The 18941-nt window shown below is 42.2% G+C and overlaps 1 protein-coding gene across 1 annotated transcript in view; it reads left to right on the plus strand.

The window, feature by feature from the left end:
• The window catches only part of MYO1B (myosin IB), a 150977-nt gene that overhangs the window by 27668 nt on the left and 104368 nt on the right, over positions 1-18941 (plus strand). Inside the window, exon 3 of the mRNA XM_012647923.1 lies at positions 15692-15705. Within this exon, the coding sequence (XP_012503377.1) occupies positions 15692-15705 (14 nt within the window). The remainder of the gene's footprint in view (positions 1-15691; positions 15706-18941) is intronic.

The following is an 18941-nucleotide window of genomic DNA, read 5'->3' on the forward strand; positions in this document are numbered from 1 at the left end:
TTTTTATCCCCACCCCTGAAGGATTCTTGTAGGAGGCAGCATGGCACTGCTACCCTAGTTCACCCTCCTCACCCCCAGGGAAAACAGTCACTACCAGCAATAAAATAAAATAAATTAAATTCTCTGTGTGCTTAGGATAGAGAAAGAAGCTTTTTACCGTGGCCTATGAAACACTGTATGTGGTGTGCAAGGTACATTTTTACCTAATGCATTTGAATTTGCCAGATTCCTGTCACACCCCCTCCCCATCTTGCTCTGTTCTTTCAGATTTCACCCTCACCACACTCCCGCCCACCGCAGCATCTTTGCATGTTCTGTGCCTTCTGCCTGCAATGCTTTTCCCTCCTCCTTCCCCAAAGCAACTCTGGCTCTTCCTTCAGACCTCAGATCACATTAGACCTCAGGGAAGAACCTTCCAGCTGAGGCAAGATCTATTGCTCTTGTCACAGTTACAATTTACATGTGTTTAAGGATTATTTGACCTGGAATACATTAATAGTAAGAGTTCAGTAAGAATATATTGAACAGGACTTGGGTTTAAGTCCTAGCTCTTCTATTTACAAACTGTGCAATTTTGAACAAATTACTTGAAGACACTTCAACTCAGAGAAATTAAGTAATTTACTCTGTTCAATGGGAAAATATTATTAAAAAATCATAGGATTTTTGGGAGAGAAAAACATGTAGTTGATACCTAGATAATACAATTACCTGGTATATGTAAAGTGCTTAGCATGGAATCTGCTATAGCCCTGTAGGAAAGGATAGTTGCTGCTATTAGCAATGATAATTATAATAATCATTGTAATAATAAAATATGTGGGACACATTTCCAACACTTTCAAATGCTCTTTCTCACCGTTTTCTCCATGATGGGACGTTTTCACTGCTTTTAATGCATCTTCCTGCGTTATTCGTTGTGAATGTCCTTCTTTGATGATATCTTGAAACAGGATCAATGCTGACTTGGTTCCCTACTAACACTCAGCCTGCCATTCTCAAATAGGATGTCTGTGGTATAAGGGGTAAGATGACTTTAGCTTTTGATGCACCTAACTGTAAACATTTCAAGAGTTTAGCTCCAATTTGAATAGAAAACAATTTAAGCAGCTGCTCAGACTATATACTTTGAAACCTTTGCCAATAAACTTACCCCAAATTACATGTGGAATTTAATTTGAGCTGCTGTTCACTGTTAGTCTACAAAAGCATCCAGATATTTTCCTTGTAATTCATATGTTTTGAAGGTGTCTGGAATTTATTTTTCTTTAAATTTCAGACAATTAAAAATATTGACATTCCATGTAAATACACACAAGTACATGATTTTGAGATAGTAGAAATGTATAAATAAGTGAAATAAAAATAGATTGGTTTCTTACCTATATTCTTCCAAAAATAGTTTTCTGTTGTCATATGTGGGACTCTTAGTTTCCCAAACATCCAGCTCCTCCACTGGACACCTCTTCTTCAGCTCCCTTCCTTCTTTGAACTTTGTTTCCCCCTTTGTGTGTTAAGCTACACCTTTGATATCATTGGGTGGCATCCCCAGGGAAATGTGACTTCCCTGGGTGACAAAGTCTATACCATTTGTGTTTCTAATTGTGTAAGGAATGTCTTTCCAGTGTGATTTTTGAATTCTTTGAAAATAAGGACATTTTTTTTATGTGTCCCATAAAGTCCTTAGTCCATTTCAAACAACATAGTAATTGGATCCATTGATCCAATTACTCACCTCAGATTGTCAAACCTTATAGATAGGAAAAGAATGAGAGGGGAGAGATGAGGGAAATAATTGAAGTGCAGGTTGAGCATTCCTAATTTGAAAATATGAAATCCGAAATGCTACAAAATCAGAAACTCAAGCGCCGACCTAATGCCACAAGTGAAAAATTCCACACCTGATCTCACGTGACAGGTTACAGTTAAAGTGCAGGCACACAACACAGAGTGTACTCATTGTCCCCAAGGAAAAATAAAATTACCTTCAGGCTATGTGTATAAGGTGTATAGGAAACATAAATGAATTTCTTGTTTAGACTTGGGTCCCATCCCCGAGATCATTTTGTATATTGCAAATATTCTAAAACCCGAAAAAATTTGAAATCCGAAGCACTTCTGGTGCCCGGCATTTCAGATGAAGGATACTTCACCCAACTTGTACTTAATCTCCTTCCACTTAGTTGGAATAACACTGTGAGAGTGCACCTTCAGATATTTTAGTTACCAAATCCACTGGCCTTTTGTTGGGTGATTACATTTTGACCTTGCAGCAGTTGATTTTAGGAAGATGGATCTTCCTAAATTCAGATGATGTTGCTCCCCTTCCCAGAAACCTTCATGGGCCCCCTATTACTCCCAGTTCCTTGGTCTAGTGTCTAGGGCCCTCTAAAGTCCAGCTTTAGCTCTCTTCCCAGCCCCCAACCCTACTGCTGTCCCTCATGGAACCTCCTCTTGAGTCATAGCCATTCATGGCTTTTCTTGCCCCATACCCTGTCTCCTACCCCATACCCTATCTCTGCTGTTAAAATCCTGCCTATCTCCTATGGTCTGTCTGAAAGGCTTGGTCAACCCCAGGATAACCCATAGGTGACTTGCCCTGCCTCCAAGTTGTTGGAACCACTCACATGATCTTACGTGCCACCTCTTACTGTGATTGATTGTGTTTCGGTTTCATCCTCTTGAATGAGGTAGAGGCTTCTATAGGTCAGAAACTTTATCCTGCATGTCTCTGTGTTGCTCTCAGGGCTCTTCTCTTAAGAGTTCAATAACTGTAGAATAAAAGAAGTTTTAAATAGTTTTCCATTACATTTTACATGTGCTATATCTGACAGTTCAATGAAATCAAAATGTACTCAGTAGGATATTTGAGGAATCTATTCAAAATTTCATGCAATGTAAGGAGAATTTTTTCATTTTTATGAAAACATACGCTAACTACTATTTTTATGGTGCTCTTCAACCCTAAGTATTAGTTTAGTTTCGATTTGTTGGTGTTGTCCATGTGCCCATTGGAGGGAACTTGCCACCAGAAGGAAGAGTATAATGTGGCTTCCGGCAACAACCCCTTCTGTTGGTCACAGCCCAGGAGTGAGCTGAAATGTGCCCTTCTTGAGTTAGGATATAACGTGGTGGCCATGTTTCATTGGGCATTACGATCACTCTTTGAAGCAAGTAGCCGTTCCATGTTAGTAAATGAAAAACCCAGCAACAACTTTTTTAAAAAACTTAGAAAAATGGCTTAAGGCTTTGATTAATTTCTGGGTACCTCACCTAAAAATTGGAAAGCAATTAATGGGAGGATTTGGGATGGTGCTAATGTCAATTGTCCAGATGTCAGCTCTCTGTCTCTGTGGAACCTTTGACCGCTAATTTTGTGCCAAAGTGATTTTTTAGGACCATGTGCCATTGCCTGTGAATGACATTGCCAGAGTGCTTGTATGTTTTGAGTCCTTTTACGCCATTCAAGGTGAACCAGACAAATGTTATCAAGAACATTTTTGGCTGTATCTCAAAAGGTACAAGTGCTGTGGTTGAGTGTACAGAGCTTAGATTATGGTTCCAAGGCAGAAGACTCAGACATTGTCCATTATATATAATCAATATTTTTCTCTGCTACACAGTTGAAATTCTGTGAATAAAATTTTATTTATTTTGAGAACTCTTAAGACAACTAGATTCTGAATTCTCACGGAGGTTGCTTGTATAATTGTGTAAAAGTGATTTCTCAAGGCGGGATGTGTGTGTGTGTTGATGAGATGTGACTGAGGCTATTGTATTATTTCTCTCATTTTACTTTTGGAATAGTTTAGCCTTTAATTGATCCAGTACCTCCCAAAAAACCAGTTTTAGAAAAGAGTTTTATGTTTTCCCAGCTAGCATTCTTTGTACTTATTGCTTTAGAAAAGTTATTCATTTACTGAGCAAATATTTATTGAGAGCTTACCTACCATGTGGCAGGTGCTCTTTTAGGCACTGGGATACAGCAGTGAACAAACTGATGAAGTTCCTTGCTCCAGAAAGGGGACAATACTCTGACTTAAGGATTCAGAAAGCAAGATTGTTCACACCATCAATTAGGAGGAAAAAAGGGAAGAACAGAAGAAGGGAAGCTTTGGTGAAAGAAAATAATAAGTATTAAATGATGTTCTTATAAAACACCTTTTGAGCCATATTCTCTAAGGTAGTTCAGGTCAGTGGATGATAGGTTATGGTCTGCAAGGCTTTGCATCTGCTTTGGTCTCTGATCTACGTGAGTAACTTGTATAGGTGGGGATCAGAGCTCTGTCTTACTCTCTAGTTTAGATGCCTTAAATGAATAGCTCGTGTGTGGTGACACCGTCTTGAAAATAACTAAAAGTACCCTTTTCCTTTTATGCATGACTATGATGGGTCAAATAAATGGAAGACAGGCACCATGTCTGCTTTCGGTCTTGGGGGGATATTTGTTTGATTCTGGACAACCCAGGATTGAAAACTTCTTGACTCAGAGAGCCTAGTTTCATATTAGCGGTACAATGGCATGTAGCGGTGAAGGTCAGCCGTTGAACTTGAAAGCTTCCTGAGGTCGGGTCTGCGGCAGGAAACATCTCTGAGCCTAGCACTTAATCAGTCAGCTTCTACAAATGCTCCATGATTGAACTTACTGCCTTTGACTCTCAAATTTTATTCCCAGTATATTGCTTTGTTGGGGCTATTTTCAAACCAGTTTCTTTCAGGATATATACTCTTGGCAGAAAGAAACATCAGCTAATTTTTCTTCCAGACTTTGTAGCTTTTTAAACTCAAGTAGCAAGGTTGGTTTGATGCCAGCCTGATGTTTTTGTCATGAAAACTGTTGTGATGTAAGAATACATTTATTAGTTGGAGAGTGTTTCTGATTATGTCTGAGCAGTCTCAGAATCCAAATTTCTAGATCTCCAATTAAAATTTATATTCCTTCTCACCAAATGCCTATCTCAGACTTGAAAGAGTTTATTTTGAAAAGGCTGTTTGTGAAGCCAAGCATGTGTTCACACCAGCATACATGACAATTTCAGTGAAATAATCTTAAAAGGAAAAGTTTGGTTCTCAGAAAAATCGGCTGCTTCCTGCCAGAATGTGACTGGTCTTTGACAGGCCCTGAGAAATTCTACAACATTCTGGAAAAGATCCATTTCATCCAGAGGAGGGGCATGGTGGCCTTGGCCCTGAAAAGGATTAGTCTAACACTTCGTCCCTGATGAGGAGAACCACAGCTGGACACCACTTGGGGAACTCTGCTAGAGAGGGTGTGTTTCGGGAGGGCAGAAGTCAGCATTGGCGTCGTGGTCTGTTGCTGGGACTCGTGCGGTGGTGAGACAGGGTGGGTAGGGCAGAGGGCGCCCCGTGGGAGTTTGTCTGAACAGGGGCTGGCAAATGCTCGTCCTGATCCAGTCCGGGGAAGTCAGCAAAGCCAGGGACAATAGAAACAGAGTTCAGCAAAGCAAGTGTGGGGCCGCATGTAGGAGACTGAGGAACCAATGGTGGGGCTGGGGCCATCTCAGGGGCAGAAGCTTGGGTCAAGGGGAACAGGCTTGAATGCACCAGCCCCAGACTCCAGTTCCAACCCATCTCAGGGATCCCAGGTTTCCAAGTGGACGCGATTGTTCCTTCATCCGAGAAACGTGATTAAACATCCATAACATGTGTGAGGTGCTGAGGATACAAAGATGAATTTGTCCTTAAGGATTCCAGCCTGGTGCGGGAGACATATCAGTAAATAAATAAGCACAGAAGAAAGAGAACTGCCACAAACAAGGCAGGGATGTGTCCTGGTTTGCCCTGGATAGCCTGGTTCTTCCTGTTGTAGCAGCATAGCAGCCCCTTGCCCTCCCTAAACGTCTGAGTGTGGGCGGAAAATGGTGTGGTCCCCTGGGAGTCGGGGCGCAGCCCGGCCTGAGGAGCTAGGAGATGGGTTTTGCCACATGGATAAGGAGTAGGATTCTAGACACAGGAAAGAATTTTCTAGTCAGAGGGAACAGTGTTGACTCAGTCATTTAACATGTGTTATCTGAGTGCCTACTATGTGCCAGGCACTAGTGCAGATACTGGGGATAAAAGAGGCAAAAACCTCAGTTCTGTTGGGTGTACATTCTAGCACTGAGAGAGACAGTACACAGGAGACGTCAATAAAACAAAGGGTCTCTTAGATGGTGCCAAGTGCTGTGGAGAAATGTAAAACAGGGAAGGGGCAGTGGGGCGTGGGGTGTGGTTTGCCATTTTAAATAGGATGGCCTGGGGATGCTTTGTTGAGATGGCGATGTGTCATCCTCCAGGGGTAAGGGCCGAGCCCTGTGACAGGCTGGGAGAAGAATGTTCCAGGCAGGGGGAGCAGCAGTTGCAAAGGCCTGAAGGGGAGACAGAGACAGAACAGCACGGCACGTCAGTGATCCAAGTGCCTGTGGTTCCCTAAGGCTGGAACGTGGGGTGCAAGCTGGGGAGGGGAGATGAGGCAGAAGAGGAAGGCCAGACTCGGGTGGCAGAGAGCTTGTGCCAAGGATGCACACTCTTGCCCAGGCAGAAGGAGAGAGAAACCAGCCTTGGGATTTGGACTGCGCTGGGTGCACAGGGGAAGGGGAACTCAAGGAGAGGTTTAGGTGTAGGGACCTGGTAGGCTTTTTCAGTCGGTAATCTAGGGTGGAAGGGACAAAGACAGAGGCTCATTTGGGAATGAGAGGACATTTCAGAGGTAAAGCCACAGAATGCCATGGCTGACTGGAAGAGGGGAGGAGGCCAGTCACGACTCCCGGTGGGGATGGGAGTAGCAAGTCCAGCGTGCCAGGAGATTCCTGCCTGGAGACAGCTTGTAAGGCAGCAGTGCGTGCCCAAAAGAGCCAGGCTCCAGGCGATCCTTTGGATCCTTGGAACTGGGGACTTCCTCCCTGGCGCCTCCATGCTCCCTGACTCGCAGGTGCAGCAGAGTGGTTTGTCCAAACCTAGGGAGGGGTGTGCACAGGCTTACATTCCCAAGATTGGACCTGGCCACTTATGTTCAGTCACTCAGCATTTACTGCTCTATAAATCTGCTTCTAAAAGGTTTTAAGTAAAATTCGAATTCCTCTTTAGTGTATTAATTCCCTGTGTAGCTGTTTTATTTTTGAAGTAATTATTTATTCATGTTCGGTTGTCTGTGACTTTTAACTCGTGGGCTCTATGCTGCTTTGATTTGAACTTTCTCCTAAAGTTTTAGAGTTTGGGAAGCAAAAAGACCAGCTTTGTGTGCTACCTCCCACACCCATATTCTCTACATTTAGGATTGTTAGTGACATTTTTAAGAAAGTGCAGGTTTTGTAGTCTTGTTTTCTTATTCCTTAAACCTGGTTACTTAAATTTCAAGGTTGAAACATTCCCTCCTGTTGTCACTTCCCGCGGGCCCTTGTCTCTTGTTTGTTTTACCCCCCCCATAGCCTCACAGCAGATGGCTTGTGTTTTCTAATATAATTTCTGACACCAAGTGTGTGGCTTTTTTCCAACACCAACCAATTCTCTGACACTAACTGGGTGTCCCAACGATTCAGTTCTGACACTAACTACACAGGTCAGAGTTAGCACAGACCCCACGGGCCAAAGGCTCAGTCCCACAAGACTGCCTCATGCTCTGGCCGCTCACACTTCTGCCCAGACAACCACAAATTCGGGAGTTTCCATGACCCTTCCTCCGGTTTAACAATTTGCTAGAACGACTCAGAATTTAGGAAAACGTTTAACATTTACCGGTTTGTTATCAAGGATACAACACAGGAGCAGTCAAGTGGAAGAGATGCCTAGGGCTGGTTTTGTGTGTGTGTTTATATGTGTGTGTGTGTGTGTGTTTATATGTGTGTGTGAGAGTGTGTGAGCGTCCCCGCTCTGGCTGTGCCACCTTCCCAGCACAGCTGTCTGCTCACCAGCCTGGAAGCTCCCCCCCAGCCCCCAAGCCAGACTCTTGCTGTTCAAGTTTTTATCACCCAATCTTCAGCTCCACTCTCCTCCCCTCCCTGGAGGCGGGGAGATGGGGCTGGAAGTTCACACCCTCTAATCCCAGGCTTGGTCTTTAAATCTGGTGAACACCCGCTTTCTGAAGCTATCTAGGGGCCCCACCATGAGCCACCTCGTTAGCATAACCTCAGGTAAGGGCGAAAGGGACATGTTATGAAAGATAGAAGGCTCCTGTCACTCAGGAAATTCCAATGGTTTTAGGAGCTTTTTGCCCGGGGGCCGAGACAAAGACCAGATGTATTTCTTTTTGTACCACAGATGTGGACATGCACATACATTGTTCTTAAGAAGTCTCAGAAAGCTCGTTGGGAAATATTAATACTCAAATGTTGGTTGGCTTCCTGGAACCAGGTTATGGTTGCAGTTTCTGGATGGTGTCCTAGGAAACTGAATTAGTGGGTCTTCTTCTTTCAAGAAATGTCAAAGGGTAGTTCAGCAGTTCAGTTCGGTAAACGTTTTGAGTGTCATAGAGATGCGCCTGCCCAGCCCGCATCTCAGGCACGTGTGCCGGGATCCCACCCGGCCCCTCTCGAGTCCTTAAGGACGTCTGGCTGTCCTCATCTCCCCTCTCTCCTGCACTGTTGTCTTACTTCTCCCTCTTCCATTCTCAGTAACGTGTGTTGCAGTGTTTCTCTTGATTCTGCATCTCCTAGTTTTCGCACCACTTATTTCCCTTTATTACAGAGCTCTTCGAAAAAAGCTGGGTGTGCTTGTTGTTTCCCTTTATCTCCTTTTCTTTAATAAATTCACTCTAATTGGGCTTTCATTTCCCCACTCCACTAAAACTGTTCCTTTTGAGGTTAGCCGTGAGCTCCATGTTATCACAACCAGAGGTCGATTTCGAATCCTCCTCTTCCTTCAGTTGTGAGTTAACATTCGACCACGGGACCAACTCCTTCCTGAAGCCCTTGTTTAAATTTGGCTTTCTGGCCTCCAACTTCCCCGTTTGCCCCACCCCACCGGCAGCACCATCTCCAGCCTCCATGTGCCCTTGGCATGTCCGAGGGAGGGCTCAGCTCTAGGACCTTTTCTTTTCTCCTGTGTTCGCATCACTTACAAGAGCCCAGGTGAGCTTTAACTCCCCTCACATGCTGATGCTGCTGCCTGGTTTAGATCTGCAGCTGGACCTCTGCCCTGGGCTGCGGGTGGTTCGGCTGCGTTAGCTCTGCAGCGTCTCCTTGGGTGGCTAAGAGGCATCTCACGCTAACATGCTTCCAACCAGATTTAGGACCACCCCCCGCACCCTCTCCTCTTTCTCACCCTGTCAGCGGCAGCTTCGTCCTTTGGTTACTCATGACGCAAACCTTTTCTTCCTTGTCTCGCACCCATACTCAGTCCGTCATCAGGTCTTGTGTATCCCAGTTTGACCAACCTCATCACCTCCACAGCCACCATGCGTGTCCAGGCCGCCACTCTGTTTCAGGTGAATTATTCGTGGTGGCTTCCTAACTGGCCTCCCAGTGTCACCTCTCCTGTTGTTTCTTCCTCCCTCCCCTCACTCCCTGTCTTTTCTCCACAGATGTTATGGCAGCTCCTAGAGTGATCTTTTTATAAGGTGTCCGTCAGATGGCTTTTCTTTGCTGCTCAAACACCTGCAGCAGCTCCCGTGTGGCCTGCAGGGCTCCCCTTGATCTGGGCACCGGGCACTGGCCACCTCCCTGACTGCAAATGTGACTTCTCACCTCCTTACCCCAGCCACACTGGCCTCTTTGCTGCTCCTCGAACTTGCCAAACACTCTCAGCATTGCTCTTCCCCTGCAGAGCCGCGGGCTTACATCACTGCAGAAATGGCTTGGTATTCAGGGCGAACCCTCTGTGACTATACCTGAAATAGCAGTTCTCACCCCACTCACTCATTATTCTCTTAGACTACTTTACTCTTCTTCCGACCATTTGTCATTACCTGACATTTCATTGTGTGTGCATTTGTTTGTTTCTTTCTCGTTTGTCCCCTGCATTAGAATGTCACCTCCTTGAGAGCAAGAGCTTTGTTTGTTTTACACGTCCCTGTATCCACAGTAATTAGAGCAGTGCTGGGCACGCAGCAGCCACTCCAGAAATGCTTGTGGAGTGAGTGAGTGAATAAACCAATGAATTTGGGGGCCTACCGTTTGTTAGAAACTATGTGTAGAAGAAACTATGTATAGAAGACATGCTCTTTGCCTTCAGGGATCTTTCAGTCTAGTTGAGGGGAGCTGGCCACATAAACTGGTCAGTTTAATATAGCAGCATATTCGCAAACACAAGGAATAGGTTGGAAGCACAGAAAAATTGGTGGGTTCAGAGATTCTGAAGGTGCCGCCTGTGTTCAGTCTTGTAGAAGAAATTCTTGAAGTAGGTGGCCTTTGTAGATTATAGAAGATAAAGCAAAAGATGGTTTTGGCTATGGCTTAATTAGCCAGGGTGTTAGGAAAGGGAAAAGGTATTTGAGTTAAGCATGTAGAATTATTTTTTAATTTAAATAAAACATTCAAATACCAGTCTGCTTGAGTCATTGGGAGGATTGAAAGATTATGAAGGTTACTCCAAAGTAATAGGAGGAGAGTTTGGGATAAGGGAATTACTTAAAATTACAAACTTATGTGTCTGGAAAACTTGCCATCTTGCATTTCAGTCACCAACTGGAAAAAATTTTCAGACTTGTTAAATATGCCTAGATGTATGTGTTTAAGTGCAATGTTTTAATGAAAGAGTGGCGAATGGCTGAATGTTGAAATGACAAGTGTAAACAAATGTGAATTCATTTATGTTTTATGACAAAATCTCTAGTTACTATTGATGATGAATCATAATGTTATTTAGGAGGGGGAACATTAGATACAATGTATTTTGATTTAAACCTTTATTGACTCCTATGGAGGATGCTCACTCCTTTGCATGTGAAACCCTGCCCTGTGGATGTTAGTGTTTAATGTCTGGATGCACAGGTGGTCAGCTTGAGGTCTGAGAAGAGTATTCTCAATTATAGCAGGAACATCAGAAGCCTTATAAATAGTGTAGCTTAATTTCACACAAATTTAGCAATGGAGGAATATGTTAGAATGTACACATTTTCTACAAATTTTTTTTCCTTCAGTCTACATCAGCAGCCAAAACTCAGGTAGCACCTGGAGGGAGGGAAGGTTTGCACCATGGCCCTCTACCTTTGGGAAATACACGCAGGCATCATCTTCGGGCTACCTGATCAAGAATGGAGGGGTCCATTCCTACTTGTATCTTCTATATTTTCATGAAGTATGGGGTTGTTAAGGACTCTTGAATATTTCTTTAGGAGTTGCTAGTTTTTAAGCCATGGCTTTAATTTTTCTCACACCCTACCTCACATTTGGCCACGTATTGTTGCTGCTTCTCCTGTCTATACTTATCCCGGCCTTGGCTATTACTAATAGGAGAGTCTCGTGCGTATTTTGTCCATGTAAATGGCATTATAGCTATAAACAGGGACAATCAAAATGGCAAAATCTCATCTGAGGTCGGGGAAATGTATTAAAGGAAAACGTTACTGACGTATAAGGATTTTAAAGGCATAAATTATAAAAGGAACACATGTAGCTATTTAAGATTACATGATATGGGTGAGTCACTGCTATCTGGTTACTCATTACCTGGAACATGCGTATAAGGAAGGAGGAAGCGTAGGAACATGCGTATGGGTGTTTTTTGGGCAGTATTCCTAAAACAAATAGAAAGTAGTCTGTAATGCTTTGAACATTTGCTTCTTTTCCGTAGCATTACTTAACTTTCATTATACCAATATAGGTATGATTGCGAGTGCAATACTTTGTCTTGCAGGCAGAGTTTAGGTAGCATAAGTGAATTTTAAAACTTGAAAATCTTTGTCATTTTCTGTATTTAGGGACTTTAACTTTTATTTGATGTTTGCATATATGTGGCATTGATCTTTAATAGGACTTTTAAAATTAAAATCTGTCCTAAGTAAAAATTCTGGCTGTGAAATAGAGAAGTTGAGTTTGATAAATTTCTACCTAGTGATTAGTTAAGTTTTTCTTCACTTTGCCCCTTTTGCCTACTGTTTCCTTTGTCCCACTGTTTGTTTCATTTCTTCTCCTCTCCGGGCACCCCGGTGTAGTATTCTGTTGCACTCACTCCACTCTTCTCTACGTATTCAAATCCTCCTCATCTTTCAAGATGTATCTGGGGTACCACCTCCATTTTGAAGCTTCTTCCCTGTGGTCCATACCATGCATTATGTCGCGGTTATATAGCCCTTTATAGTATGCTATCTTATATATCTCCTCAATTGTTGCCTAGTTAAGTATTAGACTTCTACAAGAATAAGCGTCTTTTGAGCAGGAACTATGCATTATACATACTTACTGTGTTGCCTCAAGATCAGTGATCTTAAGAATTCACCTGGATTTGTTTGCTTATCTATAGTTAACTTCAAGTACCACTATCCTAATGTATTGTGTACATTATAAAACATATAAGGACAGGAATTTTTTTAAGTGATGAATAAAGAAATTTAAATAGAAGTTCTAATATTTTATATCCATACTCCAGTGGCTCATCTTGGGCATGGCATGGGGCACCCACACCTCACCTTGGGGGCCTGGTGCTAGGTACATGGTAGTACTTGGGAAATACTCATTTTTAGCTATCAGCTATTCTGTGCTGGTTGCTAACAAAACTCCCGCCTGTCGTAGATGAAACTTGAGGTTATAGCTTAAGTGTGTTTAAGATCTTGTAGGGGGGTATAAGAGATGTGTTAATCAGAATGAGGTAGGTACTACTTGTGTAACGGGCTTTCTTCATAGTTGAAGGCAGAGCTCAACCTAGCTCTGTCTCTCACTGATGGCCCAGTCTGTTGAGGATCAGATGGCTGTCCCCAGAGGCTCTCCTCTGAGGTGACTCAGATATCCATGCTGCTTCTGCATTGTTGTGGCAGCATCTGGGCCACATGGCTTCTAATTGCTGTGGAAGGTGAAGAGAAATCATGGTCAGCCTTCGCTGGCCAGTCCACAGTCACGTGGGCTCAGCCTCATTGCCAGGGAAGCTGGGAGATACAGTCTGCCTTTGTGCCCAGGAAGCAGAAAATGGAATGGGATTTAGTAAATATGTGACATGGTCTCTTGTCTGCTACAGTTATTTCGGTAGGGTCACTACTGTTGGATAATTCAACTCCTGGGTACATGTAAAGCAAACTTCTGCGTGATTTTAAACATGAATTCAGTAGTGTAATTTAGAAAGAAACTACTCTTAAAGTATTTTCAAGTATTTTTTTGCTTATAATAACTGTAATCATGGTGCATTTCAACATTTCCATTTTAATCTCATCTGAATGCATTTCTACAAAAGCGAACCTGTGTACCCATTTTTCATGTGTTTGTTGTTACTCCTTTTGTTTCACACTGCTGTTCAGCACAGACACTAGTAACTTTTTTTGTTTATTGTGAACAAAGGCTTTTAGTAGTGTACCATCTAGTTGTTATTGTTTATGGAAATAGTTGCTATTATGTGATTATTTGAAGATGTTTTAATGCTTTGATGGCTTATTGCAATAGATCTATGTTTAGTCCAATTCCCGTATTATTGATTTTCTTGGAACCAGTATGTCTGTTGGGATGATTAGAAAATTAAATGTTGATCTGTTCTGTATTCATTTGTGTATTCATCTCTTGGGAATTTTGGTAAAATGGTTCTAAATGGCTTTGAAACTTAAGCCAGTGCAATGTTAATTTTTTGGGATTCAACTTTTTCCAAATGGGTGGTGAATAAATAAGTCAATTTCCCCTATACTCAGGAGTGCATGTAAGGGCAACTTTGATTGCCTTTACTAAATATGGATGTAGTCAAAGATGGAAGGTGAAGGAATATGGAAATCTTAGAAAAGATTACAGAAGAATTATTTTGTCAAGAAAGGAGAAGAATATTGGATTTTTGCAGGAAAGGTGGGGAGAGTTTCAGGTGGTTTGGGTAATGGATTAGGGGATAAAGCACAGAATTAGGAATATGCTAACAATTTGAGTAGATAGAGAATCCATCCCCACGGTCATGCATTAAGACTTCCTACTTTCATGACATGTGTCAGGGAATAGGCTTTCAAAGTTTCTCTTGACTCAGTGGTGCTATAATTTTTAAACTGTAGTCTTTTTATTCTGGTAATGCTACACGTGTCTGTTTGCACACTGAAGATTTTCCTAGATTTGTTAATAGTTTTGAATGTTAATAGTTGTAACTGAATAAATGAAAATTTTCTGGGAAAAAATTTTCTTAGCTATGCTTATAAGGGGGCTCATACATTGTGAGGCAGATCCATCCGTCCATCCATCATCTCCCCCTCCCTGCCAAAACAAAGAAGAGCTCTACCTGTATTCATGGATTTTAATAATAACAATTGTGTTGTTTAGTTTTTTATAGTTCATATATATGTGAAGAATATGAATGTGAACTAATTATTCTCTCACATTCACAATTGACTGGAGACAGCTTACTATTTTACAGTCAATATAATAAAATAAATATTAATAGCTTTCTAAAAGTCAGAATAAAGGAAACATAGAAAATAAATAAGACCCAAGTGAAAATTAATACCTAACGTCTTCTGTACTTACTGAGCTTGAACTATTCATTTCCTGGTAGTCAAAGCAAAAAGGGAAATATGATCAGTTACAACATTATTTTTTGCACATAAGATCAAAGTGCAAGATGTGCTCAAAAGAGCGAAGTGTTCCTTGCCAGTTAGGTTTAAAAGGGATTTCTCTTAGGGGACTTATGATGTGCAGGATGTCATCCTGAGCAGCACCTTCCAAGACTTCCTTGTGGAAAACTGGGAATTTTGTATAGCTACTTCTTATGTCACTAAGTGGAAGCAGAGGACATAACACCAAAGTGCAATTTAGGAAAAGCAAGTCTGTAAGAGATATAAGTCAGAGGTTGTTATTCTTGGCTGCAGAACCACTGCAGAATTCCCTCGTTATCTGTAGGGAGTCGGGGAGGAGGAACAAGGCATCATCAGCTGCCTGGATGTCTCCAAGGTACATCCAAGTTGAGAACCACTGGTACAAGCACCTAGCTTTTTGGTTCGACTAGAGTGAAGAATACAAGGAACAGATAGTTGCAGTTTTCGCTCCAGGTGCTTCCTTTTGCTGTGATAGTTTTGTACGTTCGTTTATTTGTTTTCTGTTTTTTTTTTAACTAGGCTTTGAGTTAAAGGTGGTCTGCAGATAATTGGAGGTTGTATTCTCTGGTAAGGGCCTAGAGAACACATACTCTGTTGCCAATAAAAGACAGATTCTTAATTTTTAAAATTCACTGAGTAGTACGTTGGGCCATTATCCTTTTTTGAAAATTTAGGAAGCAAACTGAGACTTGTTTGAATAGATGGCCCTCATCTCCATAGAGATGTGGGTCATAAGATATATGGCAAATAGAAAGTTCTCTAGACTGGAACTAGTTAACTCTGGTGATCAGGCAACTCTGTAGAGTTTGGTGATGGTTCCCAATCTTCGGGCCTGGGGAGTTATTGCAGAGATTGGTATTTTTAAATCTTAATTGGTAGGTATTTGAAGTGCACATATTTGAAGAGAGTAGTCACGTGCATGTGTGTGTGTGTGTGTGTGTGTGTGTGTGTGTGTGTGTGTTTTAACCTTAAGCACTAAGGTTAGACCCACTGGCATAGAATGGCTTTGGGAATTGGAACTCCCTATTTGACCATTTCTAAAAATTTCAGAACGTCTTCCTCCAGTAAGTGTTTAGTTCTAAAATCTCCATAGATATGTGCTTTGTTCCAAATCTCCGTAGATTTTCTTCCCTGCCACTAAGCCTGCCATTGGTCTATAGAAAGCTCCAGAAAAAGTCCTCTGGCATCGTCCTAGGACATGTCACTGAATTGATTGGATTCAACAGCATGTCAGATCTCAGTGGCAAGAAAGGCGTATGGGTGAGGAGCAGAGGGTTGTCAGTACAGCTTTTCTAGACAGTCTCTTCGTGGTTTAATTTAGAAAGATTTAATATGTGGAGTCTTTGAAGACTTGTTGGTCTATTTATCCACCAGAAATTCTGAGTGCATCACATATGCAAGTCCCAGTGATCTTCTTGACACAGAAAACCTACTCTGAGCGTAAATTCGGAACATTGAAACTCTAATTCCTCCTCTGGAAGGAGGTGTTTTGCTGGGGAGGAGCAGAAAAGGACTTTGATGGTAGCTCTTGGTAGCTCTTAGGAGGCTGTGGTGGAGGGAGAACCTTGGCCTCCGATGCTGGACACAGTTCCTGGTAGATTGTAGGCACTCGATAAATACTGGCTACAGAACTCAAGAAGGAAATTAGGATGAAAGTGATAATTTGCTCAAGGGTGACCTAGAGAAGTGACCACACCTGTTTTTGGAGCAGACACAGGGTGTATCAACTGGGGACTATAGAAATGGTAGGAACAGAATGTTTTCATTAGGCAGCTCTGAAGATGACTCTAAATTGCCTTTGCTCCCTGGTTCAAGAACTGGCAAGATCCTAGAACATTACAAGTGCACACGTAACCACACTTTGGCTACCTTTTAAAAGTAGATTTTAGGTGACTATTTGCCTGTGTCTTCAAATAGAATTTATATCAATTAGCATTAGGGAGAATTACTGAATCCTAACAAATAACCTAAATGAAGAATTTTAGCTAGAATGTATGAAATAGAGTCCCTTCTTTAATATTCTTGTAGTATTTTAAATCTATAGGGCTCTTTCTTTGCAAGTGTATGAATATACACTTACATATGTATACTTAAATAACAATTCTTTTGGTTTCCCCTTTATTTAGTTATTTATAAATAGTTGGTAAGCAAACGTAGACGTTGAAAGTGCCATACATTAATTTTATTGCTTTTCCCCCATGAATAGGAGAAAAGACAATGTTAGGATTCATTTTACTGATTTATTCTGAGCATATACCATGTGTCAGTGCTAGGCAGTTAGATGGTGAGTCATAATTCCCACTCTCAAGGGAAAGAAACTGTAAACAAAAAGTCTCCCGAACTTAAAACACCACATGCTGAGGCTGTAATAGATGGATAAATGGGTGTACGGGCTAGGGACTCCTAGAATGAGGTGAGAGGCAGGGAGTTCCAGGGAGATGAGCCAGGAGAGACAGCTGGGCCAGCTCCAGAAGAGAGCCTTGCTTGCTTTGTAATCTGTATCACATCAGTGAGAAATCAAGTTCTTTTTTTTTTTTTAATTTCAGAATATTACAGGGGTACGAATGTTTTGGTTACATAAATTGCTTTTGTATCGTTTGAGTCGAAGTTATAAGTGTGCCCATCACCCAGATAGATAGTGTGCATTATACCTGTTAGGTGTGAATTTACCCATTCCTTCCTCCCCCACTAGAAATCAAGTTCTTTAAGACTGGGTTTTATATGCGCCTATCCTGCCTGGTTTTGACCTCTCTGGGTAACCAGAAATCAGTCTGGATATAGGGAAAGGAAACTGTCGTATTGAAGGTATAAGCTTGTATCGAGCTTATATTTCGTAATGAAAACATTGTATAGGTACGATGCGTACCTCCCAAGGACCCGATGCCTATCCCTGAGTGCCTCGGGGACTAATCTCTGTTCTCATCTAAGTCTCTTGCCCCTATCCAGCTGTTCTGGGAAGATTGTCACTAGCTTCCAGGACTTACTTTATTCTTAAATTCTTAGTGTTGGTTTAAGTAGTTAAATAGTTTCTCAAAGTTTGGTGATTATTAAGGCCAAAGTCTTTTATCAGGTGACTTTTCCCCCCTGCAGACATGGTAATAAATACTAACTGCTGCTTGCAGATCCAAGTGTTTCTTTCTCTCAAATATACTGTAATCTGTGTATGTGGTATTTGGACACAGTCATTTTCTCGTGGCTGCTTTTCAAACATATCAACATGACTTAAAAAACTTTCAAGCAGATATTTGAGTGTTCTGTATTTGGGTTCGTTTTGGAGCTGTGCTTTCTGTGTGATGGAAGCATGGAAGAGCTGTGTGAAACCCTTTGTAAGTATCAGTGCACTTTCTGTGTATCAACATGAACTCTCGCTCTAGCAGTGGATAGCTTAAAGCAGGAGTCCCCAGCCTTTTTGGCACCAGGGACCGGTTTCATGGAAGACAGTTTTTCCACAGTTGGTGGGGTGGGGGAGGAAGGAGATGGTTTCAGGATGATTCAAGCTCATTACATTTATTGTGCAATCAAACCTCTCTGCTAATGATAATCTGTATTTGCTTCTGCTCCCTAGGGCTAACATCACTGCCTCAGATCATCAGGCATTAGATTCTCATAAGGAGTGTGCAACCTAAATCCCTCACATGCACAGTTTACAGTTGGGTTGGCGCTCCTATGAGAATCTAATGCCACCGCTGATCTGACAGGAGGAGGCGCTTGTGCGGTGATGTGAGCGACGGGGAGCGGCTGTAAATACAGATGGAGCTTTGCAGGCTGCTATCTCTTACCTCCTACTCTGTGGCAGGCCACGGACCGGCGCAGGTCTGTGGCCTGCGGGTTGGGGATTGCAGGTTTAAAGCATTGCTGTCTAATCATCCCCTGCCTAAAGTTCTCTGGCAGAGATTGATGGAGAGTCAAGGAAAAAGGAAACTTGGAAACTTGTGAAGGAGGGAGTGACCTCTTTGTGGTTTAGGATAACTCCGGGAGGGAGGAGGAGGGCTGCAGGGAAGTGAGCCTGTAGGCAGAGTAGTTTATGGTATTTTTGGTTTACCCATTTTTATGTGACCATGTGGAAGCCATTTTTGATATACAGACATTTTAGTATTTAAAAAAAAAACCCATAAAAATAGTAATCAAATAACGTGCAGAACAGTCCTGGCATCTTGAGCTTCCTTTCCCTTATCTGTGAAGCACCTTCCCTAGGGTCAGACCAGAACCGGGGAGAGAGAGGGAATGGGAATGAAAACCCTCTGGAAGACTCACCCACATAAGAAGTCCTTCCTGTGTTGACCACGTGGTCCTTCTAGAG

This window comes from Propithecus coquereli, unplaced genomic scaffold (genome assembly GCF_000956105.1).
Source record: "Propithecus coquereli isolate 6110/MARCELLA unplaced genomic scaffold, Pcoq_1.0 Scaffold279, whole genome shotgun sequence".
Lineage (NCBI taxonomy): Eukaryota > Metazoa > Chordata > Mammalia > Primates > Indriidae > Propithecus > Propithecus coquereli.